We start from the raw sequence: 18,520 nt of genomic DNA on the forward strand, positions 1-18,520 counted from the left end.
CAGGCAATGGGGAAAAAATCCCTTCAGTAAAGACACTTTCTATTTTAGAGCTTCAACTAATTTATTCTTAACTATAAGGATAGAAGAACAAACATAAGAACGGCCATACTGGGGTTTGACCAAAGGTCCACCTAGCCCAGTATCCTATCTTTCAACAGTGGCCAATGCCAGGTACTTCAGAGGAAATGAACAGAACAGGTAATCATCAAGCAATCCATCCCCTGTTGCCCATTCCCAGCTTCTGACAAACAGAGGCTAGTGACACCATCCCTGTCCATTCTGGTTAATAGCCATTGATGGACCTGTCCTCCATGAACTTCCCTAGTTCTTTTTTGAACCTGGTTATAGTCCATAGGATAATTTTACAGATTTCATTTCACTTTTACTTAAGATACAGAAATAAGTTAGAGATCAAATCACTAACACACAATTAGATCTTATTGCTTTAAACACAGCCTCTCAATCTCCTAGGACACAGAGCAATGGTGCATTAGAACTATCATATCCACCATATACAGAACCTGTAAGTTATCAACTTTGTGAGCCTAACTGCAAATAATAATTAAAAAAAAAAGTCACTTATGCCTGCATCTAGACAGCTCCTGAAAGTAGGTGGTGCAGATCTGCTTGTGGAAATTGGCAAGAACATGGCAGGGAACACCCTGCTCCCACCCACATACAACTTTCCCTACAGCACGTCCAGCTGGAGTTGACGGACAGGATTCTCAACACTCCCATTACCTGAGTAGAGCCAGTGGCTTTGGACAGCTGCTCTTGCAGCTGAGGGATGTGCTTCTTAGTTTCCTGTATCTCCTTAAGCAGGCGCGAGGTGGGCGCTCGGCTGTAATCTTCTTGCAAGGACTGAAAAGTTTAATGAGCATTTGGTGAGCTATCCCTGCAACACTGATGTCTAGAGCTGCAGTCACTGACTCATCTGCATATCAGCGATACGTCTATTAAATGGAATTATTTGTACATCCCTTGCTGTTGCAACTGGGTGCTACAGCACCTATATTAATACAGAGCTCCTCCCTCTTCTCCCCGACCCAACTGTAAGAAAAAATTCCCCGTCATAGCCATATTCAGACAGACATTCACATAGTTGCTCAACTAAAGAGATGCACCTTCTACCATAGCCAGAGGTAAGCACATTTGGAGCTTAATCCTGAGAAGTGCTGCAAACCCACAACTCCTGTTTTCTTCCAAAAGACTCAGATGCTCACATCTCTCAGGATTAGACCAGAGGGGATGAGATGCACATAGAAGCCTCCCGAAGAGAAGACTTCTTCCACTCTTAAGCATTCAACTGTCAAGCATGAGCACCTTGACAGGTCTCTGCTGTTGTGCTGGGATAGAGGCAATCTCTTAGGCAGTCATGTTACAGACCACATGGAAAGTGATCAAGACAGTACTAATGAAAGATTCAAAAGCTGGTCTCTATTTTCAACTCTTCCCTCTGCAGACCCCGCTCTCCAGTACCTGCAGCCGCTCCTGCTCTTTCTGCAGCATCTTTCTCAGAATCTCCACTTTCTGGTTATGAACAATATTGTTCTCCTCCTGGGAAAAATGGAGAAATGTTAATGACTTGGAAAGGAAAATATGGAGATGCTCACTGACCCCCCATCTTAAATATAGAATCTCTACACACCCTTCCAAATGGGTTCTTAAGTTTCCTCAGGTCATTATCCTACACTGACCGTATCCACCCGCCTCTCTATCTGAACATAGTTGCCACAACTCTTTCTTAAAAGTGATTCACCCAAACCAGTTACTCATTTTCTCGTCCTTAAACGCCTGTTTCTCTTGCAGTTGGATGCTAATAAATGTTATGGAATGATGGCCATTGCTAGAGCCGGCCGTTGTGCAAACATTCATCACACAATTTTCTTAGCAAATCTCAAAGCGGACGACACTGCCCTCCTGCTATTCCAGCCCTGCTCTCTCAAATAAGACATGATGCTTAGCTGAACGGTAGTTTTGCCATTGGCATGTGTCCACTATGAATACAAGTTCCATTTGATCAAGAATGGAAAATAGGTCTCCAGAGATTGAACATTAGCATATTTTCCCATTGCACAACCAACCCTGCTCCAAAAGCCTATTTGAATCTTACCCCCATCAGCACCGGGCTAGTAATTCTCTCTGCATTTCCAGATGTGCCAGGCGAATGGGGAGATGTCATGATGGGAGACATATGCCCAAATGCTGCTGGATCCACTTCAGAATCAGCTAATGGAATCTGGGACGACCCTGGTGGGCGCCCCTGCACAGTGAGAGCTACATAGGAACCCGCTGTGCGGAGAAAGAACAATTTGCATTTCACATACATTTACATTGGACTATTCATGGCCCTTTCTGTCCCCAAGAGACAAGCAGCAGACTATACTTCATCTGTTAATCTGTCCAATGGTGTTTACTCACACCAAAGAGCCTGAAAATGCTGTTAGCTCCACTCGAGAGATTGCTTTTAAACTTCAGGTAGCCCAAAAAAATCAGTTAAGCAGTGACAAAATACTTTTTTTAGTCTGCTAGATAAATGTATGTTTAAGATAGATGTCTGTAGTCACCAAAGAATTAACATGGGCTACATTGGGAAGAACTAGTAACATCCCTTTCCTGCATGAAGGAACCAGCCCAACTCCACTACCCCTTTATGACAATCTGCAGGAGATACAGCTCGAATGACAACTATTAGTGACATACAAAGACACTGACATTAGAGAGGCAAAACAAGGGGAGATGCAGGAGATCGGTTGTGGGGGGTAGGGTAATTTCAGCCATTGGACAATGGTAGAAAAGAGTAAAATTCCATAGCTGCTGAAGTATGGATTAAACCTTCCCCTGCCCCTCAAAGCTATTTCAAACTCCACTTCACTATCTCTACTTTGAACGCACTCAGCACTATCAGACAGGTGGAATAATGGTCAATAGCAGAGCTTGACTCCACTAGTAACTGCCTGATGGCTGAACTGGTAGTTTGACCTCTTAAACAGTCATCCCTTTAATGGTTTCAAGGAGTGCACTGAAAATAAGCAACAACCTGCATTGACTTACACTTGATCAGCTTCACCACATCCCCATGGTTTGAGTTCGTTACAAGGGTCCCATTCACCTAGGGGAGGATGGGGGGTGGGGGGGGAAGAGGAAGAGCATTAAACTTTTTGGTCTCTGACCTTGGAGAAACTGCTTCATCATGTCTCAACACCAACTCAGAGAGAGAAGCAACTAGACCCATGTTTGCTCTCACTTTCTTCATGCCCTTTAATGTACTAACCGGATACTCCCACCTTTGGATGCCACACTACAGAGAAAATCTGATAAGCCCTCCCTCTCACTATAGACTTGTTAAAAATGCAGCGTTGGTTTGAAAGGAGAAATATGATGCTTCCTCTATGCTGATGAATCTCATGCACAGGGAAGCAGAAGCCCAGTGCACCAGAGCAAATCTAGGTGAAGAAAATAGCAGGGAAGTACAGTAAAAATCTAGCCTTGGCTCATTTAACTCACTAGTTAATTCACTTGGGGTGAAATCCCAGCTGGATCAGAGTCAGTGGGAGTTTTGCCATTGACTTCAATGGAGGTAGGATTTTTTGCACTGGTTCCCTGGAGAATTTCACAGCCAATACCTAGGTTTCTTATTTGTTTGATACCAAAAGGGAGCATGGATTTAGGATACATGGGGAAATCAAAAAGTGTGTTCCAATTTACAGCTAAGTATCATTGGCTCTCCCTCTTGCCACATTTATTGGCCTTTCTATGTATGTGAAATTTGAACCATTTGAGGCATATAAGCTTGCAGGGGACATTCAGAAATGAGAGTCATCTCCATTAAAAAATTATCATCTGCCAACAGACATTACACAGTTACTGGCTATCAGTGAAATAAGGAAATAGAGGATTTCCTAGATCTAGTATATAGTAGTAACTGCTATTAACTTTTGACAAATGCAGATGTTTTAATGGGGACCACTGAACTGCACATTTCTCTAATGCACGTGATCCATTTCACTGAAAACACTAAAGCACCCTTACCTTGATGATTCGATCACCTGTCTGCACTCCAGCCCGCATGGCTGCTCCATCTAGAGAAGGAGAGAATTAGTCATTTACAATTGTATCTATTTCGGCTTCCAGTAATTTTCCATTTCAGTGACTAGAGAAACGTCATCCTCTTTCTAACCCTGTGCAAAAACCATTCCTCTCATACTTGCCCTAGCCCCCTCTCAACTCCCCCAGAACCCAGGTATCCACAGATTACAATCTCATGAGTCTCCAGATTCCAGGAGTTATGGTTTCACATTGCAGGTGACACATCATGATCACAATCCCACAACTTTATAAACACAGACCTCATTTATTTCCTGGCCTGCACAGGATATGAAACTGCTTCTGATTAGTTCAGACACTGGAGAGGGGAGGCCCCATGCAATCCAGCAATGCAATGCTACCCTTGTCCTCATGCATCTGATCATCCATCTGTGATGGCTACAGCTCCTTGCCCTGGAGGATTACTATTCGAATCTTCTCCCTTCCCCTCTCACATGCTCCCCTGCCCTAGACAGAAGCCCTGTGGACTGCTGTGTGCTAGCATATTTAGCAAGTTAGCTTACCTTCTTTGACTGACTGCACAAAGACTGGATTGTCTCCACTAACTGTCAGCCCAAATCCATTTTCATCCCGCTGGATGATAACGCAGCGCTGAACAAGACCTGCACAAGTAAGGTGGGGAAAGGGGAGAAGAGAGAGAGGGGAGAAAAAATACAAAACGACACAAGCTCGGCATCAGTCCAGAAGCTTATTCTGCTAGAACACCGCAAAGCACTGAATGAAACCTGTACTAGAAGACACAAATAGGGCATCAGTCCAGAAACAGATAAGTATGTCAAGACAGGTCAAGCTCACTGAATTGGTTACACGACACAGATATATAGCAGAGATGCAGACAGCTCTGGCACATCAGACGAGACTGGAGGTAAAAGCGACCTTTAAGGAAAGCAGCTATGAACATGAATCATTGTGCACAATCGCCTTCTCCCCACCCCAATAATTCTCTGTACACCACCTGTATCCGCGATAATTCTCTAGGCACCTGGCAAATATAAACAGTACCAAATATATTTACATATGACCAAATTAACACACACAAAAAACACAGATAGCTCAAACTAAAGTCAGTAGATTTGATTTGTAAAAGTTTATAGCACAAACAAGTCTTCATAGAAACGTAGGGCAGGAAGGAACCTTCAAAGGGTCATCTAATCCTTCCCCCCCATATTAAGGCAGGAGCAAGTAAACCTAGAGCAGTGGTTTTCAACCGGTGGTCCCGCAGACCCCTGCAGGTCTGCAGACTATATCTAAAATTTCCAAAGGGGTCTGCACTTCCATTCAACATTTTTTTGGGGGGAGGGGGTCTGCAAATGGAGAGTTTGAAAACCACTGACCTAAACCATCCCTGACAAGTGTTTGTCCAACATGTTTTAAAAAACCTGAAAACGATGGCGATTCCACAACTTCCCTTGGTAGCCTATTCCAGAACTTAACTATCCTTCTAATTAGAATGTTTTTTCTAATGTCTAACCTAAACCTTCCTTGACGCAGATTAAGCCCATTACCTCTTGTCCTACCTTCAGTGAACGCAGAGAACAATTATCAGGGGGTAGCCGTGTTAGTCTGTATCTACAAACACAACAAAGAGTCTGGTGGCACCTTAAAGACTAACATCCGAAGAAGTGAGGTTTATACTCACGAAAGCTTATGCCCAAATAAATCTGTTAGTCTTTAAGGTGCCACCAGACACAGAGAACAATTGATCACCATCCTCTCTGTATCAGCCCTTAACATTTTTGAAAACTTATCAGGTTCCCCCCTTCAGTCTTCTTTTCTCAAGACTAAACACGCTCAGTTTTGTTTTGTTTCCAACTTCTCCTCACAGGTCTGATTTTCTAAACCTTTTTTTCCTTTTTGTTGCTCTCCTCTGGATTCTCTCCAATTTGTCCACATCTTTCCTAAAGCCTGGCGCCTAGGATCGGACACAGTACTCCAGCTGAGGCCTCACCAGTGTCGAGCAGAGTGTGACAATTACCTCCCATGTCTTACATACAACATGTCCCTTAATACACTCCAGAATAGTAGCCCTTTTTGCTAATAGTTGACTCATTCAATTTGTGATCCACTCTAACCCCCAGATCCTTTTCAGCAGTACTACCACTCACCCAGCCAGGTATTCCCCATTCTGTAGGTGCACATTTGATTTTTCTCTCCCAAGTGAAGTACTTTGCACTTGTCTTTATTAAGTTATGTCTTGCTGATGTCAGCTCAATTATCCAATTTGTCAAGGTCTTTATGAATTCTAATCCTGTTCTCCGAAGTGCTTGTAACCCCATTGGCACATGTTATGAAGATATACTCTCCAGTATTTTTATGAATTATTCGGACAATGGAGTGAATAGTACCAGACCCAGATCTGACTCCTGCAGGAGCCCACTAGATACCAATGGTTAGCTGTCAAACCAGTAGAGTGTAACTGCTCTATTAAGTATGGTCTTTCAACCAGTTGTGCATCCACTTTATAGTAATTTCATCTAGACTCCATCTCCCTACGTTGCTTACAAAAATGTAGGACTGTGTGAAAAGCCTTACTAAAAATCACGATATATCATGTCTACTGCTTCCCCCAATCCACTAGGCCAGCAACCCTGTCAAAGAAAGAATTAGGTTCCTTTGGCATGATTTGTTCTTGACAAATCCATGATGGCTACTCCTTATAACCTTATTATCCTCCATTTACAAACTGATTGTTTAATAATTTGTTCCAGTATCTTTCCAGGTATCAAAAGTTACGCTGACAGTCTATAATTCTCTAGGTTCTCTTTGTTCCCCTTTTTAAATATAGGCACTATGTTTGCCATTCTCCAGTCCTTTGGGTCCTCACGTATCCTCCTTGAGTTCTCACAGATAATTACTAACCGTTTTGACATTGCTTCACCTAGTTCCTTAGGTACCCTAGCATGAACTTCATCAGGTTGTGCCGACTTAAATACATGTAAGTAATCTAAATATCCTTTATCCTGTTCTTTTCCTGTTTCATGCCTCTCTGCAAACAAACTACCCTCCCTCTGGAGCTGAAGAATCCCATGGGGTTATTCAACAAGGCAGAGACAGGCCAATAGTAGCAAAGACAAGAGCCATGTCTATTTTGGCCTGCCAGCACTCAGAAACTAGTAATATCCCATTTCCCACTGCGTTGCAGAGTGATCCTGTGATCAAAGCACAGGGCCAAAAGCTAGGAAGTTCTAATCTCTGCTCTTCCTTCAATTTGCCGCAAGACCTAAGGCAAGTCACTTACTTTCGCTGTGCTTTAATTTATATCCCGTCTGCAGATTTAGAAATACAGCTGCAGAGATTAATTTGTTTACATTTGTACAGCATTTTGTGGAGGTAAAGTGTTATAGACGTCCAGTGTTCTCTTGGAAATGGAATCAAGAAGAACCAGATCCCGCTCACCTGTGAAAGTAGTAAGTGGCCCATTCAGTCCGAGTTCTCTGCTCTTGGTACCAATTCATGCTAATTGTGGCAAGGGTCTCTGATAAAGACACCTGTGCATTGAGAACCAAACTCGCTTTATATACTCCACTGAACAACTTTAGATTACTAAAGAGACGAGCTTCATCAAACTTGTGATCTCGCAGTCAAAGGTTCCATATCCTTTATCCCATAGCCAATCCTCTGAGCTACCCACCACCCTTATTAGTGAATATATAAATAATAAATAATAAACTAGCAGCTCTTTGCATTAGACTACATAGTCTTTGCGGTGGAAAGTGCGTTTCCCTGAATGTTTGTACAATGCATAGCACAATAGGACCCTACTTTGATGGGGGACTTTGGCTCTTAGTGCAATACAAATAAATAATCTTTAAAGCATTTTACACTCTACCAGCTAACAAAACAACGGGCCATCCTTATTTCCAATCACTCATTCTACTTGCTCATTTATGCAGCAACACCAGGCAAAACTCTTCTACAGGGAGCCAGTGGGGGAATAGGAGTTTCTTTTCCAGCATCATTCAGTGATCTACACTGTGGATATTTCTTGTGGGGAGGGAAGAAGGGAAGGAATAAATAGGGCGATGAAAATATGATCCCAAAAGGAATTTTGTTTGAAAGGATGAGCGGTAGGAGGGTGTGAAGGAAACCTTGGACCTGATCCTGGTCTCTCTCAACTTCTACATCAGCGTAGCTATCCTAACTTCACTGGGAGTTAATCCTAATGTAAATGAGGAGTATAAATCAGAACACGCTCCACCCGGTGTGGTCTGTGGTGCTGGAACCAGTGAAGCCTTCTACTCACATCATAATCATCTAGCAACAAATCCTTCCCTCCCACTGTAAAGCCAAAGCCCTTATGTTTTCCTTAGTGACAAGCAGCCAATTGATGGAATGGAACCAAGAAGGGGGAATGAGAAGCGGGGCTAAAGAGAAGCACTAAGCTTTACACCCCTCATTTACTTCAGTGAAAGAACCTCCCTTTCTTTCCCTCACCTCCAATTTCTCTACGTGACCAATCTTCTCTAAGCCTCACTTCACAAGAATGATGCCCCAGGGCAGGGTGTAGGAGAGGGAACATGTGCTATTTCAAACAAACAGCTCTTGTTAAAATCTGCTGCCAGACCTTCAGATTTTATGAGTAAGAACTCAGGTAGTCCTTCTACTAGTAAGAACCTTCCTAGTTTAAAGGCAGAGTATAGTCCTGCCAATGCATTGCCCCTTTATTTCCTGCATAGGTTGGTTTTATTTCTAAAATCAATAATACTGGAGATGGTTGTATTGAGGAGTTCTCACCAACTAAACCTGGTGCCACATGCAGAGTAATATGTAAGGGAGTGGCTAACCCAGTATAGCAATTTCTATGCCTGTGCCAGGGAGGGGAACAAGAGCAAGACTCAATTGCACTGTTTCACTTTGCTCTGGCAGGGACAAAGAATAACCATGTAAAAGTTGGTCATTTGTTCACTTCTATTAACTAAAATACATTAAACTTAAACAGCTCAACTAGGGAGTTCTAAGAAAACACCGGTATTCTGTTCTTGACTCCTGTATCTCTGTTCTTATGAAACTGGGATCTCACCACAATATCGGATCTTGCATTGGATACTTAATCCAGTGGCATACAACTGATGATCTGGAGAACTGTGACTGACTGGAGTTATGGAAAACCACACCCAAGACGTGTTGCTGGTTGTTTTCAAGGAACTGTTGCACTGTAGAAGTGGGCTGTAGTCCACGAAAGCTTATGCTCTAATAAATTTGTTAGTCTCTAAGGTGCCACAAGTACTCCTGTTCTTCTTTTTGCGGATACAGACTAACACGGCTGTTACTCTGAAACTTGTTGCACTGTTGTGACTTAGCATCACGAATTCATGAAATATCATAATGGAAATGTTGTAATGAAATATTAGAGCAGCACACCTTGATTATGTGGAGTCTGTAGATTTAGTGCGACACAGAAAGAGCAACAAGTTAATTATCACTGACAAGTTAATAATGAAGTGGCAGCCTTCAGTCATCTCGCCCGCCTTTATAGAATTCATTCCAATCCTTGATGTTTCTATTTCCTTAGTATGAGTCCATGCTTAACAAGGTGTCTCAAGACCTCACTTGGCTGGGAAGATGGAGGCTGCAGAGGACCAGGTTATACTATAGATCAATAATTACACTTATCACCAAGAGAACCCTTGCATCCCTCAACAACCAACCTCATTTCCACTCTAAGCCAGCAGGGGCAAGAAGTGAAAATTAGTCTGCGCTGGGGAATGAAGAGGTGTCACCTCAACTGCAATTTCTGTATTTATTTCATATTATGCAGTTCCCAGTGGGGACTTTTTTTTTTTTTTTTTTTTTTAAAAGGACAAAATTAACTGAAGAAAAATCCTCTCTCATACCCAGTATGGGATGGGAGTGGGGGGGAGGAAGAAACAAACAAAAAACCCACTAACCTATTGTGCTCTTGGCCTGAGGCCATATCATCTCAAGAAGATATTTTAGTTAAGCAGGTTTGAGCTCGGCCCATATATTAGAAATGGAGAGTTCCAAAGAAAGCCTAGACACTAGCCATTCAGTAGGTGGCACTTTTCCCTCCGATTCATTACCAGACCAATACTACAATTCTAAGAAGTGCTGCGATTCTGGAGGTGCTGTCTTTTGGACGACAGGAAGAGTCAAGGTCCTAGCTTTTCATGGTCACTGACATTTCATGGTACTTGTAAGGGTGTTTGACCTCTGACCGTTTGAACCATTAACTTTCCCTCCTACACATTATTATACATGTGAAAGACTGCAGGAACAGAACAGCTCTATTTCACCACCCAGGAACAGCGAGTCTGATCCATTAGAGAAACTCTAAAGTGTTTTGGGATCTTTAAGAGGGTACGGTTTTATAGAAGTGTTAGTTATTACTCGAGCTGGTTGGGAATTTTCTGCCTGACTACTTTTCTGGTGGAAAATGAAGGTGGGGAGGGGTCAGCAGCAAATCAATATTTTTCCAAATTTTGAATATTTCAGTTTTTGAACGGACCCAAAAAGTTTCATTTTGAATCAGTTCTACATAACATTAAACTGTATTTGCCTATCAGCACATTGCTTTACAGGAGCTGTAATAGTCCTTCAGGAAGCCCAGTCCACAGGCAAGAATGGGAGTCTAAACTACATCTTCCATAATGCAATGCCGATTTCCCTCACATTGAGTGGTGGTCATGGGAGTCACATGTCGCTGGGTGCATCATGGAACTTGACCCATAAGGGAAAACGGGGGCATCAGGCTCCTGAACTACAACTCCCATGATGCAATGCATCACAGTGGGAAAAAAATGCAGTTTTATATTGAACAGACTTGAAACAAAGTTTCAGGTAAGTTCAACAAACCGAAACCAACCATTTTGATCTCAGGAATGATTAAGTGTTTTGTTTCAGTCAAAAATGGCAAAAAATTCTGAATTTCCTTTCCACAGAAGATTTTGAAATGTCAACCTTTTGTCCCAATTTTGCAATGAAAACAAATGTTGGAATGTCCCACAGGACACAAATACTGCAAGATCAGAATTGTTCAGAGATTCTTCCATTAAATAGGAAACAGAAGTCATTCCTCCAACTCATATGGAAAGGTTAGTGCAATATACAATGTCTTGATAAGACTTGGTATCAATGGCATTGAACACCATTCACAATGTTAGCCTGGATATCCTTACTATATACAGGCCTGGAACTTTTAATCATTACAAATAGGAGCATCTGCTTCCATGGAAACAGCACATTCAACCCCTGTGGCCGAGTGCCCCATTACACTCCAAGCCATTTCTGGCCATTGTAAATGCAATGAGGAGGGGTTTCCAAGTGTCCTTTCAAGGCCTCAGTGGCTGGAAAGACAGTAGCTGTATCATAAAGTCACAAAGGCTTTATGGCTCCCTACACTGGCTTCCTATAGAATCGAATCAAATTTCAAGGTCTCAGTCCTTATGTTCAAAGCACTCCATGGCTTGGCCCCAGAATATCTGAAAAAAATCTCAAGCTTTGGGACAGACCGTGGTCGACAATTATGCTCCCTTGGTACAATGGAACTCTCGATGATAAGAGTAAAGCTTGTCTGTGCAGGAGACAGAATTTTCTCCAGCGATGGTCTAGGACTGTGGAATGAACCTGTCCAGGGACCATCACAAATCTCATTAAATTTACACTCCTAGTGCAAGGTGCATTTCTTTGACCTGCCTTCGCTAATGAAAACCTAGCAACAGGTACAACTGTATAAATACTTTTTAAAAAGACACCACCAAAACAAGACACTCCACTGCACACCCTTCTCCCTAGGGGAGAGGATAAAAAAACAAACAAGACGAGACAGATGTGTAGTCACGTGGCTTAATGCACAACTGGAAGGTGCTCAGATAGCCCGGTGACAAGCATTGCATAAAAACCTATAAAAAAAATAGGAGGGACTAAAGTGAACGAAACAGGAAGAGTGAAGAAAGAAGAATGCTCTAGGGCTCCATCAGGCACATAAGGATAGAAACTATTTCCAAAAGAAAATTAAATGAAACCACCTTCACATCCTAAGAGTGGGAATGAGAAAATTAATCCTCAGTGGGTCTAGTCTGCCGTATGGAGCAATGACCTGCAAAAACGCCCATGTCCTTAAATGTACAAGAAAAGATTTTGCGGGAGAAAAAAATTAAAGGATGTAAAGAGAATTCCTGTGATCACAAAAGCTATTTGCCACAAACTAACTGAAAAATTGGCTAAGCTAGCTGGCATGGAGCCCAAGATCCTGATTGGTAATTTTCTATCTAAAAGCAGTTTACATGACTAAAATTACACTTCATGAAAGACCTAAGAGATGCGCCAAAAGATTCAGCTGCATTCTAATAGCACTGAGCAGTACTAGGATACAGTTCTCAGACCACACCGGGAATCTTTCACAACTTCCCTGAATACACAGACAGGAGAAGGGTAGTCCGATTTATGAAGCAGAAAGTCAAAACATTTTAAGTTAACTCTATCACAATCAATTTCTAGTCATGAGAATGGTGTTGCCTGCCTAATTCCCCAACCCACTGAAAAGAGCTGCTCAAGGACTCTTGGCTTATTGCTACTTCAAATAAGAATTTCAAGAGTTACAAAGAACACACACATAAATGAAAGACGCACCTCATTTTCCTGTTGCCACTCAAGAGATTGCTATTACTAAGTGCCCAATGGCAAGCCAGAGACCGCATTAACAAAAAAAAAATATTAGTTCAGTATTTCTGCTTGTAGGCTCTTAAAAAGTTTGGTCCCATCCAAAGCAAACAGCAGGCTTCTCCACACGTATCACAGGGCTGGGGAAGGTAGAGAAAGAAGAGAGAAGGTAGGGTGAGGTCCAACACAGCAAAAGGCCACTGGAAAGGAAGGAGGACTGGAAACTGTTCGCCTAGCTCCTGGCCACAGACAGAACATCTGCAGGAAATTTTGGCGGAAGTAAAGGCTTAAGTCAGGAAGTCATCTTTCTCTATGAAGACATGAAAAGCCAGGACATTGTACAGAGTGAGCAAGTAGTATAAACACAGATACATTCCACTAGGCATACCAAACATTTCCTGTAATTAACAGGGAACAGTCTGACTATGTGATGGTTAAGCAGCTTTAGACAAAAGTTAGTTGAGGTTCAAGGTATTTGGATACGACCAGCATGGCTGCCGGGTCACTAGCTAGCCAGCGTTCACTATGGAGAAGCCCTGGCTAGCTAGGAATTGGTAAAGGGTTCCACAGTATTAGTTTGTCAGCTGAAACATTCTAAAATGCTTATGTTTGGCCTTCAGGCAAGTAGTTTGCTTGTTCCTTCTGGAGATGGAAGATGTGCATACAGCTACAGCAGGGCAGGCCTGACCCAACATCAGCTTCCAGCTGCATCTAAACAGCCCACACTCTCTCAAGACCAGCTTCAGATCCCTAAGGAAGGTGGTGTAGCAATCTGGGGAATAAATTTGTCTCAAACTTATGATTTTTTGTTTTGGGAAATATTTATGATTTTAACTTTCAGTGTATATCAGAACCCCCTTTTTGGTAGGGGAAACAGACTGTCTGGGAAGCTGAAACAGGGCCATCAACACTGGACAGTTCTATCCTGACAGGACACTAGGATTGCTACTGGTAGAGCCACTGACTTAGCAACCTCTGCCTGAAAGCAAATAGTGAGAGGTCAGAACATGGAAAATCCTCAGTGGACGAACTGAAAAGGTGTCTCCAACTTCTTTTAAAGGGACTGGCTCCTTTGCTTAGAGCATGTGTCAATTTCCAAAAACAAGAGACAGGGAGGATGGTGGCAGGAGAGGCATGCCTTTTCCAAAGGACTTTTGGGGTGGGAGTGGGAGTGAGGGATTGTATGCTGGCGTTTGTTTTGCCTAGATCCGTAACTCTCCTGCCAAGACTGAAGTAAGAGTGCATTGAAGAAATTCCTGTGCAAAGCCTGTGTTCCTTACTTTGCCTACCATATGCCCCCAAAAAGTTAAATTACAAATCAGAGCGGCCACAGGAGGGGAAACTCTGGGGGAGCATGCATAAGCAACTCTGAGGTTTGGAAAGTCTTGGTACTGCTCTCGGGACTAGGGCAATTGCACTGCAGAAAGCCAAGTCCCAAGGAAGGATTTCAGGTACGGAGTCTGCACCCAGAAGTATTCCCTACAGGCTCAGAGCTAGAGACAGCGCTTTTCCTGGGCAGCTCCAGCTCACTTGGAAGCATGCAGGATCCAAAGGTTGGTCCACTTATCACAGTCGGGTGACTGTCCACTACACAGCCGCAGCTAGGTCGGTGACAGACTGATAGTCTACCATCCCTATAGGTCTCAGACTCATACCAGCTGTAAGCCCAGCTTACCTTTTGACTACCGATCTCTTTAGGAGTGCTAACAACACCGCAAGCCACAAGCATACTCTGCAGGTGCAAGGGAGGACACAGTCCAAAGAGAAGCACTCCTGAGGGAGGCTAGAAGGGAAAGACGAGCAACCATGGACTATGCGGTGAATGGGCTTCCTTGAAAGATACTCTGTCATTGCACATCTCGGGGGCGAACTGGGAAATATAAGAAGGGGTGAGCTTTTCCTGGCAGAATCATGTGCTGATTTACATTGGCCTGAAGACCCAGAGAACACAAGGGTGCAGCAAGATGGAAGTTCAAGGGATGCGACCTTACCAGAATGAAGCAAATAGAGCCAGCTATCCCAGCCAGCTCAACTTTCATGGTTAAAACAAGATGCAGACAGTTCTGCATCAGCACCACACGCTGTAGAGTCCAGTCTAACTTAAGTGTGTTGATACACCGCCATGACTATTTGGTGGTAGAGAGATTCTCCAAACACAGCAGGTCCAGCAAGTTTTCCCAACTGGTAACAGAAGACAGGAGAATATAGAAGACAGTCTACACTTCCTACACATGGGTTATTATCCAGCGATTACATGCTTGCACATCTAAACCACATTAAAAACCCAGCTTCCCTCTCCCTGCTGCAAAGCAAGCCATGCAGAGCAAGTAAAAGGCAAAGGCCTCGGGTGCACAGGCAGAAAGCATGGAGCAGACAGGAAAGATGCAAGGCTGGAGTGGCTGCTTTAGCTTACCATACGTCTCGGATCTACTCTCCTCCGAGCTAGACTTTGTCTTCTTGGAGGAGCTATCTGCACAAGAGCAGGAGAAAAGGAGAAAGAGAGAGATATAGAAAATATGGAGACCAAACATGAGAAAAAAAAACTTCAAGGAAAAAAACAGAATGATTTCTATGATCAGGTTAAATCGTGCAAAACACAAATAGGGTATGAACAACACATAGGTGATAACACTTGGAATAAGTGTGAATAATGCAAGTGTGAACAACACGGGTAACCTCACACTGGGAGGGTCTATCACAGAAGACAAAGTGGAATAAACCAAGTTCTCTCCTATGCCAACAAGTGAATTGGAGAAGTTACTCTAGATAAAAGTTTTGGGGTCATACAGACCCCAGATCAATCATCTTTACCATAAAACAGCTTGCATAGATGAAGGTGCACAATGCTTGGAATCCATCCTTAGAAAGGCATGAGTGTTATGGAGGCTAGAATAAAGAGTTTATCTACCAGACTAGACCACAGATACATTAATGGTAGGGCAGAGCAACAGCCCTTAAAAGCAAGAGAATGGGTACTGGGATTAAAAGGTCCCAGGATCATCTGCTTTGCTTTCCAGGCAGTCAAATTCTAAACCTGAAGTTCAAAATCCTGTGACCTTCTCCCACGCAACCCAAATCAAAATATTTTACTTTTACCTAGCCCTAAAGAGAATTGAGATACTCATTCAATTCCCACCACCCCTGGAAAAGTTCACATTAGAAGCCCATTTTAAATATATTTGTTCTGCACACTAGAAAGGAACCACACAGCTAGTGGCAGAAACGTTACAACAACATGGTTTGCAAACGGTAGCTTGATCCACTCTGTGCAAGAACACTTCCTTCATATCCCAGTCTACAAACTTCAGATTCTACTCTGACCTGTTCCACAGTCCCTAGGGAATAGCAGGACCAGGGTGCACAAACTTGAGAAACACACTGCATGGGACCAGCAGGCTTACACGCAAGAGCCTGTCAGACAGTTTTAAGAACACACAGCAGTCACTGGGTTAGTGGTTTAGGGGGAGAGGAAATAATCTTTGCATGCAGTCCAGTGCCCAAGACAGCATTAGACTCTGAAACTAACAAAGATGGTCCAGATTTCACAGAAGGGCATAGAAAGAGGAGGAAACAGGAAAAAAAATTGACACCACGTCCATCAAAATTAAGTTTTATTTAAAAATTTGAGTTCTTGAGAGTGCAGCTTCATCCTTAAGGATGCAGAGAAGGTTCAAAACCCACTGGGACTGGAAGTCAGTTGCTGCTGTGACCACAGGACCTTTTACATATTCGCATTTCCTCCACCAAGTAAGACCAGCCACAAGCTAAAATATTTGCTTCCTGAACATTTGGGCTATTTATTTTATTTCTTAAAAATACCACACAATTTAGGTCATTTACTGGGGTTACTAGTCTAGATTTAGTTTTGCACAGATGAAAGCCACCTTGTGCAAGGTCATGCCAAATTCAGTCACCCACCTTTGCTGCAAAGTCTGGGTATAATATTGAAAAGGGGGGAAAAAAAAGCTTTGCAATCAAATAGAGAACAATCGCTCCTGAACATTACGCCTATTAGCGCTCATTTACTCCAACCCCCAATAACTTTTAAATCCTGCACTCTCATCTGGGAAGTTTTGAAGCCTTTACCTGTCGGATCGAAGTCGTGTGCACTACTGCAGCGTTCAACCTTCTGTTTCTTGTCAGCTGGAGTCTCTCTGCTCAGAATGCTGCCATGCCTATGTCAAACAAAAGCAACTGATTTTGGATCACTTCACCATAGGACCGTCGGTTATAGCTAAAACTTTACAAAGAAACTGCAAGTAGCCTCAGTTAAAAACAAACAAACAAATACTGAGAAGACATGAAGCAACATTTAAGTTAACAAAGAGACACCAAAATCTGAAGGGGAGAAGAAATTTTCTCTCCCTCAGATAAACAGTGCATTTAACCTTTTACCTTTCCAAGCGTTAAAAACAATTAAGGTTATTGGTCATGTAATAATTCGCCAAATTTCACTTTAAAAATGAAGCCAGTTTATAATTTACAAAGGGGCAAAAGAGCATCCAAAAATCATCAGTTCCCCCAACCCTGCCTTAAAACGTCATTTCAAAATGGAGACAGAGATTTAAAACAAAAAGCCTTCATGCAGCAAGAGTTCGTGTATCAGGCTCGATCCTAGAGTCACATTCTTCTAGGACCATCTCAAATCCCAAATAAGTTCAGTTGGTGTGCATAGCAAAAATGCTACAGAAACTGCAAATGGTAACACTAAACCATGCACTATAAATGTCACCAGCTATATTTTGAGCACTCAGTTCCACTGATTCCAAGGCCAGAAGGGACCACTGTCACCATCTAGTCTGACCTTCTGTATAACCACAGACCAATTTGTGCACTTCATTTACTTAAGTGAGCTATGGACACTGCTCCAAATATTTTTTTAAAGTAATTTTATAGTGCAAAAATGTCATCTTGAAGCTTGCAGTACAGTAGGCAACCAAAACCCCATTATCTTACCTTGTAGGTTTTTTGAGAGGAAACCTGAAAAAAAAAAAAAAAAAAAAAAAGTGTAGTGAAATACATTTTGCTTCTTAATATCATAGTTAACGTTAATAAAGACATTCTGCATGTCTGTAAGACGTCTGCCTTTCGTAAGACGATCCCCAAGTCCTTTACCTTGCTAATTGAACAACATAACTCCCTCTTCACTATGCTCATTTTACAGTTGGGTAAACTGAACTAAAGGAAGTTTAACATTTACCCAAGGTCTCACAGCTAGCCAATGGCAGATTTGGGGTTAAAACCCTTGAATCCAGTACCCCAGGCCCATTTTCTTATCAATAAACACCATACCTCCCAGAGCATCTTCTCATAAAAGGAGAAGAAAGGGTGGAAATCAGCAATTTAGACAATGAGGCAAAGCAATCAGGAGACCTAGAGATTCTGTTCCTAGCACTGCCACTCAATTCCCACGTGTGACCTTTAGCATGTAACTTAACTTCTATGTGCCTCAGCTTCTGTATCTGCAAAATGGTAATAATACTTCCTGAACTCTCAGCAGTTTTAGGAGGCTAAATTCAATACTGTTTGTCAAGTGCTCTTAGATTCGTGTCTGGAAAGCAGTACAGAAGTGAAAAGTAGTATAGTAAAATGGACATAGATCATTTAAGGTTACATTTTGTCCTAAATTATTTTTCTCTGTTGTTACTAGTAACACTTAGGATTACAATAAATGAGAGATTAGAGGTAAATATTTTCCTCTTTTTCCCCCCCATTTGTTTGCTTTGTGCATTTGACAGCATTTAATGTAGAGTCGGTTTTTCCTGTTTTGTCTGAGTTTTCCACACAGCAACAG

At 42.4% G+C, this 18,520-nt stretch overlaps 1 protein-coding gene across 3 annotated transcripts in view; it reads right to left on the minus strand.

Moving 5' to 3' along the window:
- The window catches only part of ARHGEF12 (Rho guanine nucleotide exchange factor 12), a 98,653-nt gene that overhangs the window by 42,317 nt on the left and 37,816 nt on the right, over window positions 1-18,520 (minus strand). For 2 of the 3 annotated variants that reach the window (XM_054005738.1, XM_054005740.1), the window contains exons 2-10: window positions 17,683-17,706; window positions 16,813-16,901; window positions 15,140-15,196; window positions 4,611-4,709; window positions 4,033-4,082; window positions 3,055-3,112; window positions 2,114-2,292; window positions 1,480-1,557; window positions 742-861 (exon numbers count right to left, since the gene is read on the minus strand). In XM_054005738.1, coding sequence (XP_053861713.1) covers window positions 742-861; window positions 1,480-1,557; window positions 2,114-2,292; window positions 3,055-3,112; window positions 4,033-4,082; window positions 4,611-4,709; window positions 15,140-15,196; window positions 16,813-16,901; window positions 17,683-17,706 — 754 coding nt within the window. The remainder of the gene's footprint in view (window positions 1-741; window positions 862-1,479; window positions 1,558-2,113; window positions 2,293-3,054; window positions 3,113-4,032; window positions 4,083-4,610; window positions 4,710-15,139; window positions 15,197-16,812; window positions 16,902-17,682; window positions 17,707-18,520) is intronic. The other variant, XM_054005739.1, reaches the window with a different exon arrangement.

The sequence above is a fragment of the Malaclemys terrapin genome, chromosome 15 (genome assembly GCF_027887155.1).
Source record: "Malaclemys terrapin pileata isolate rMalTer1 chromosome 15, rMalTer1.hap1, whole genome shotgun sequence".
NCBI lineage: Eukaryota > Metazoa > Chordata > Testudines > Emydidae > Malaclemys > Malaclemys terrapin.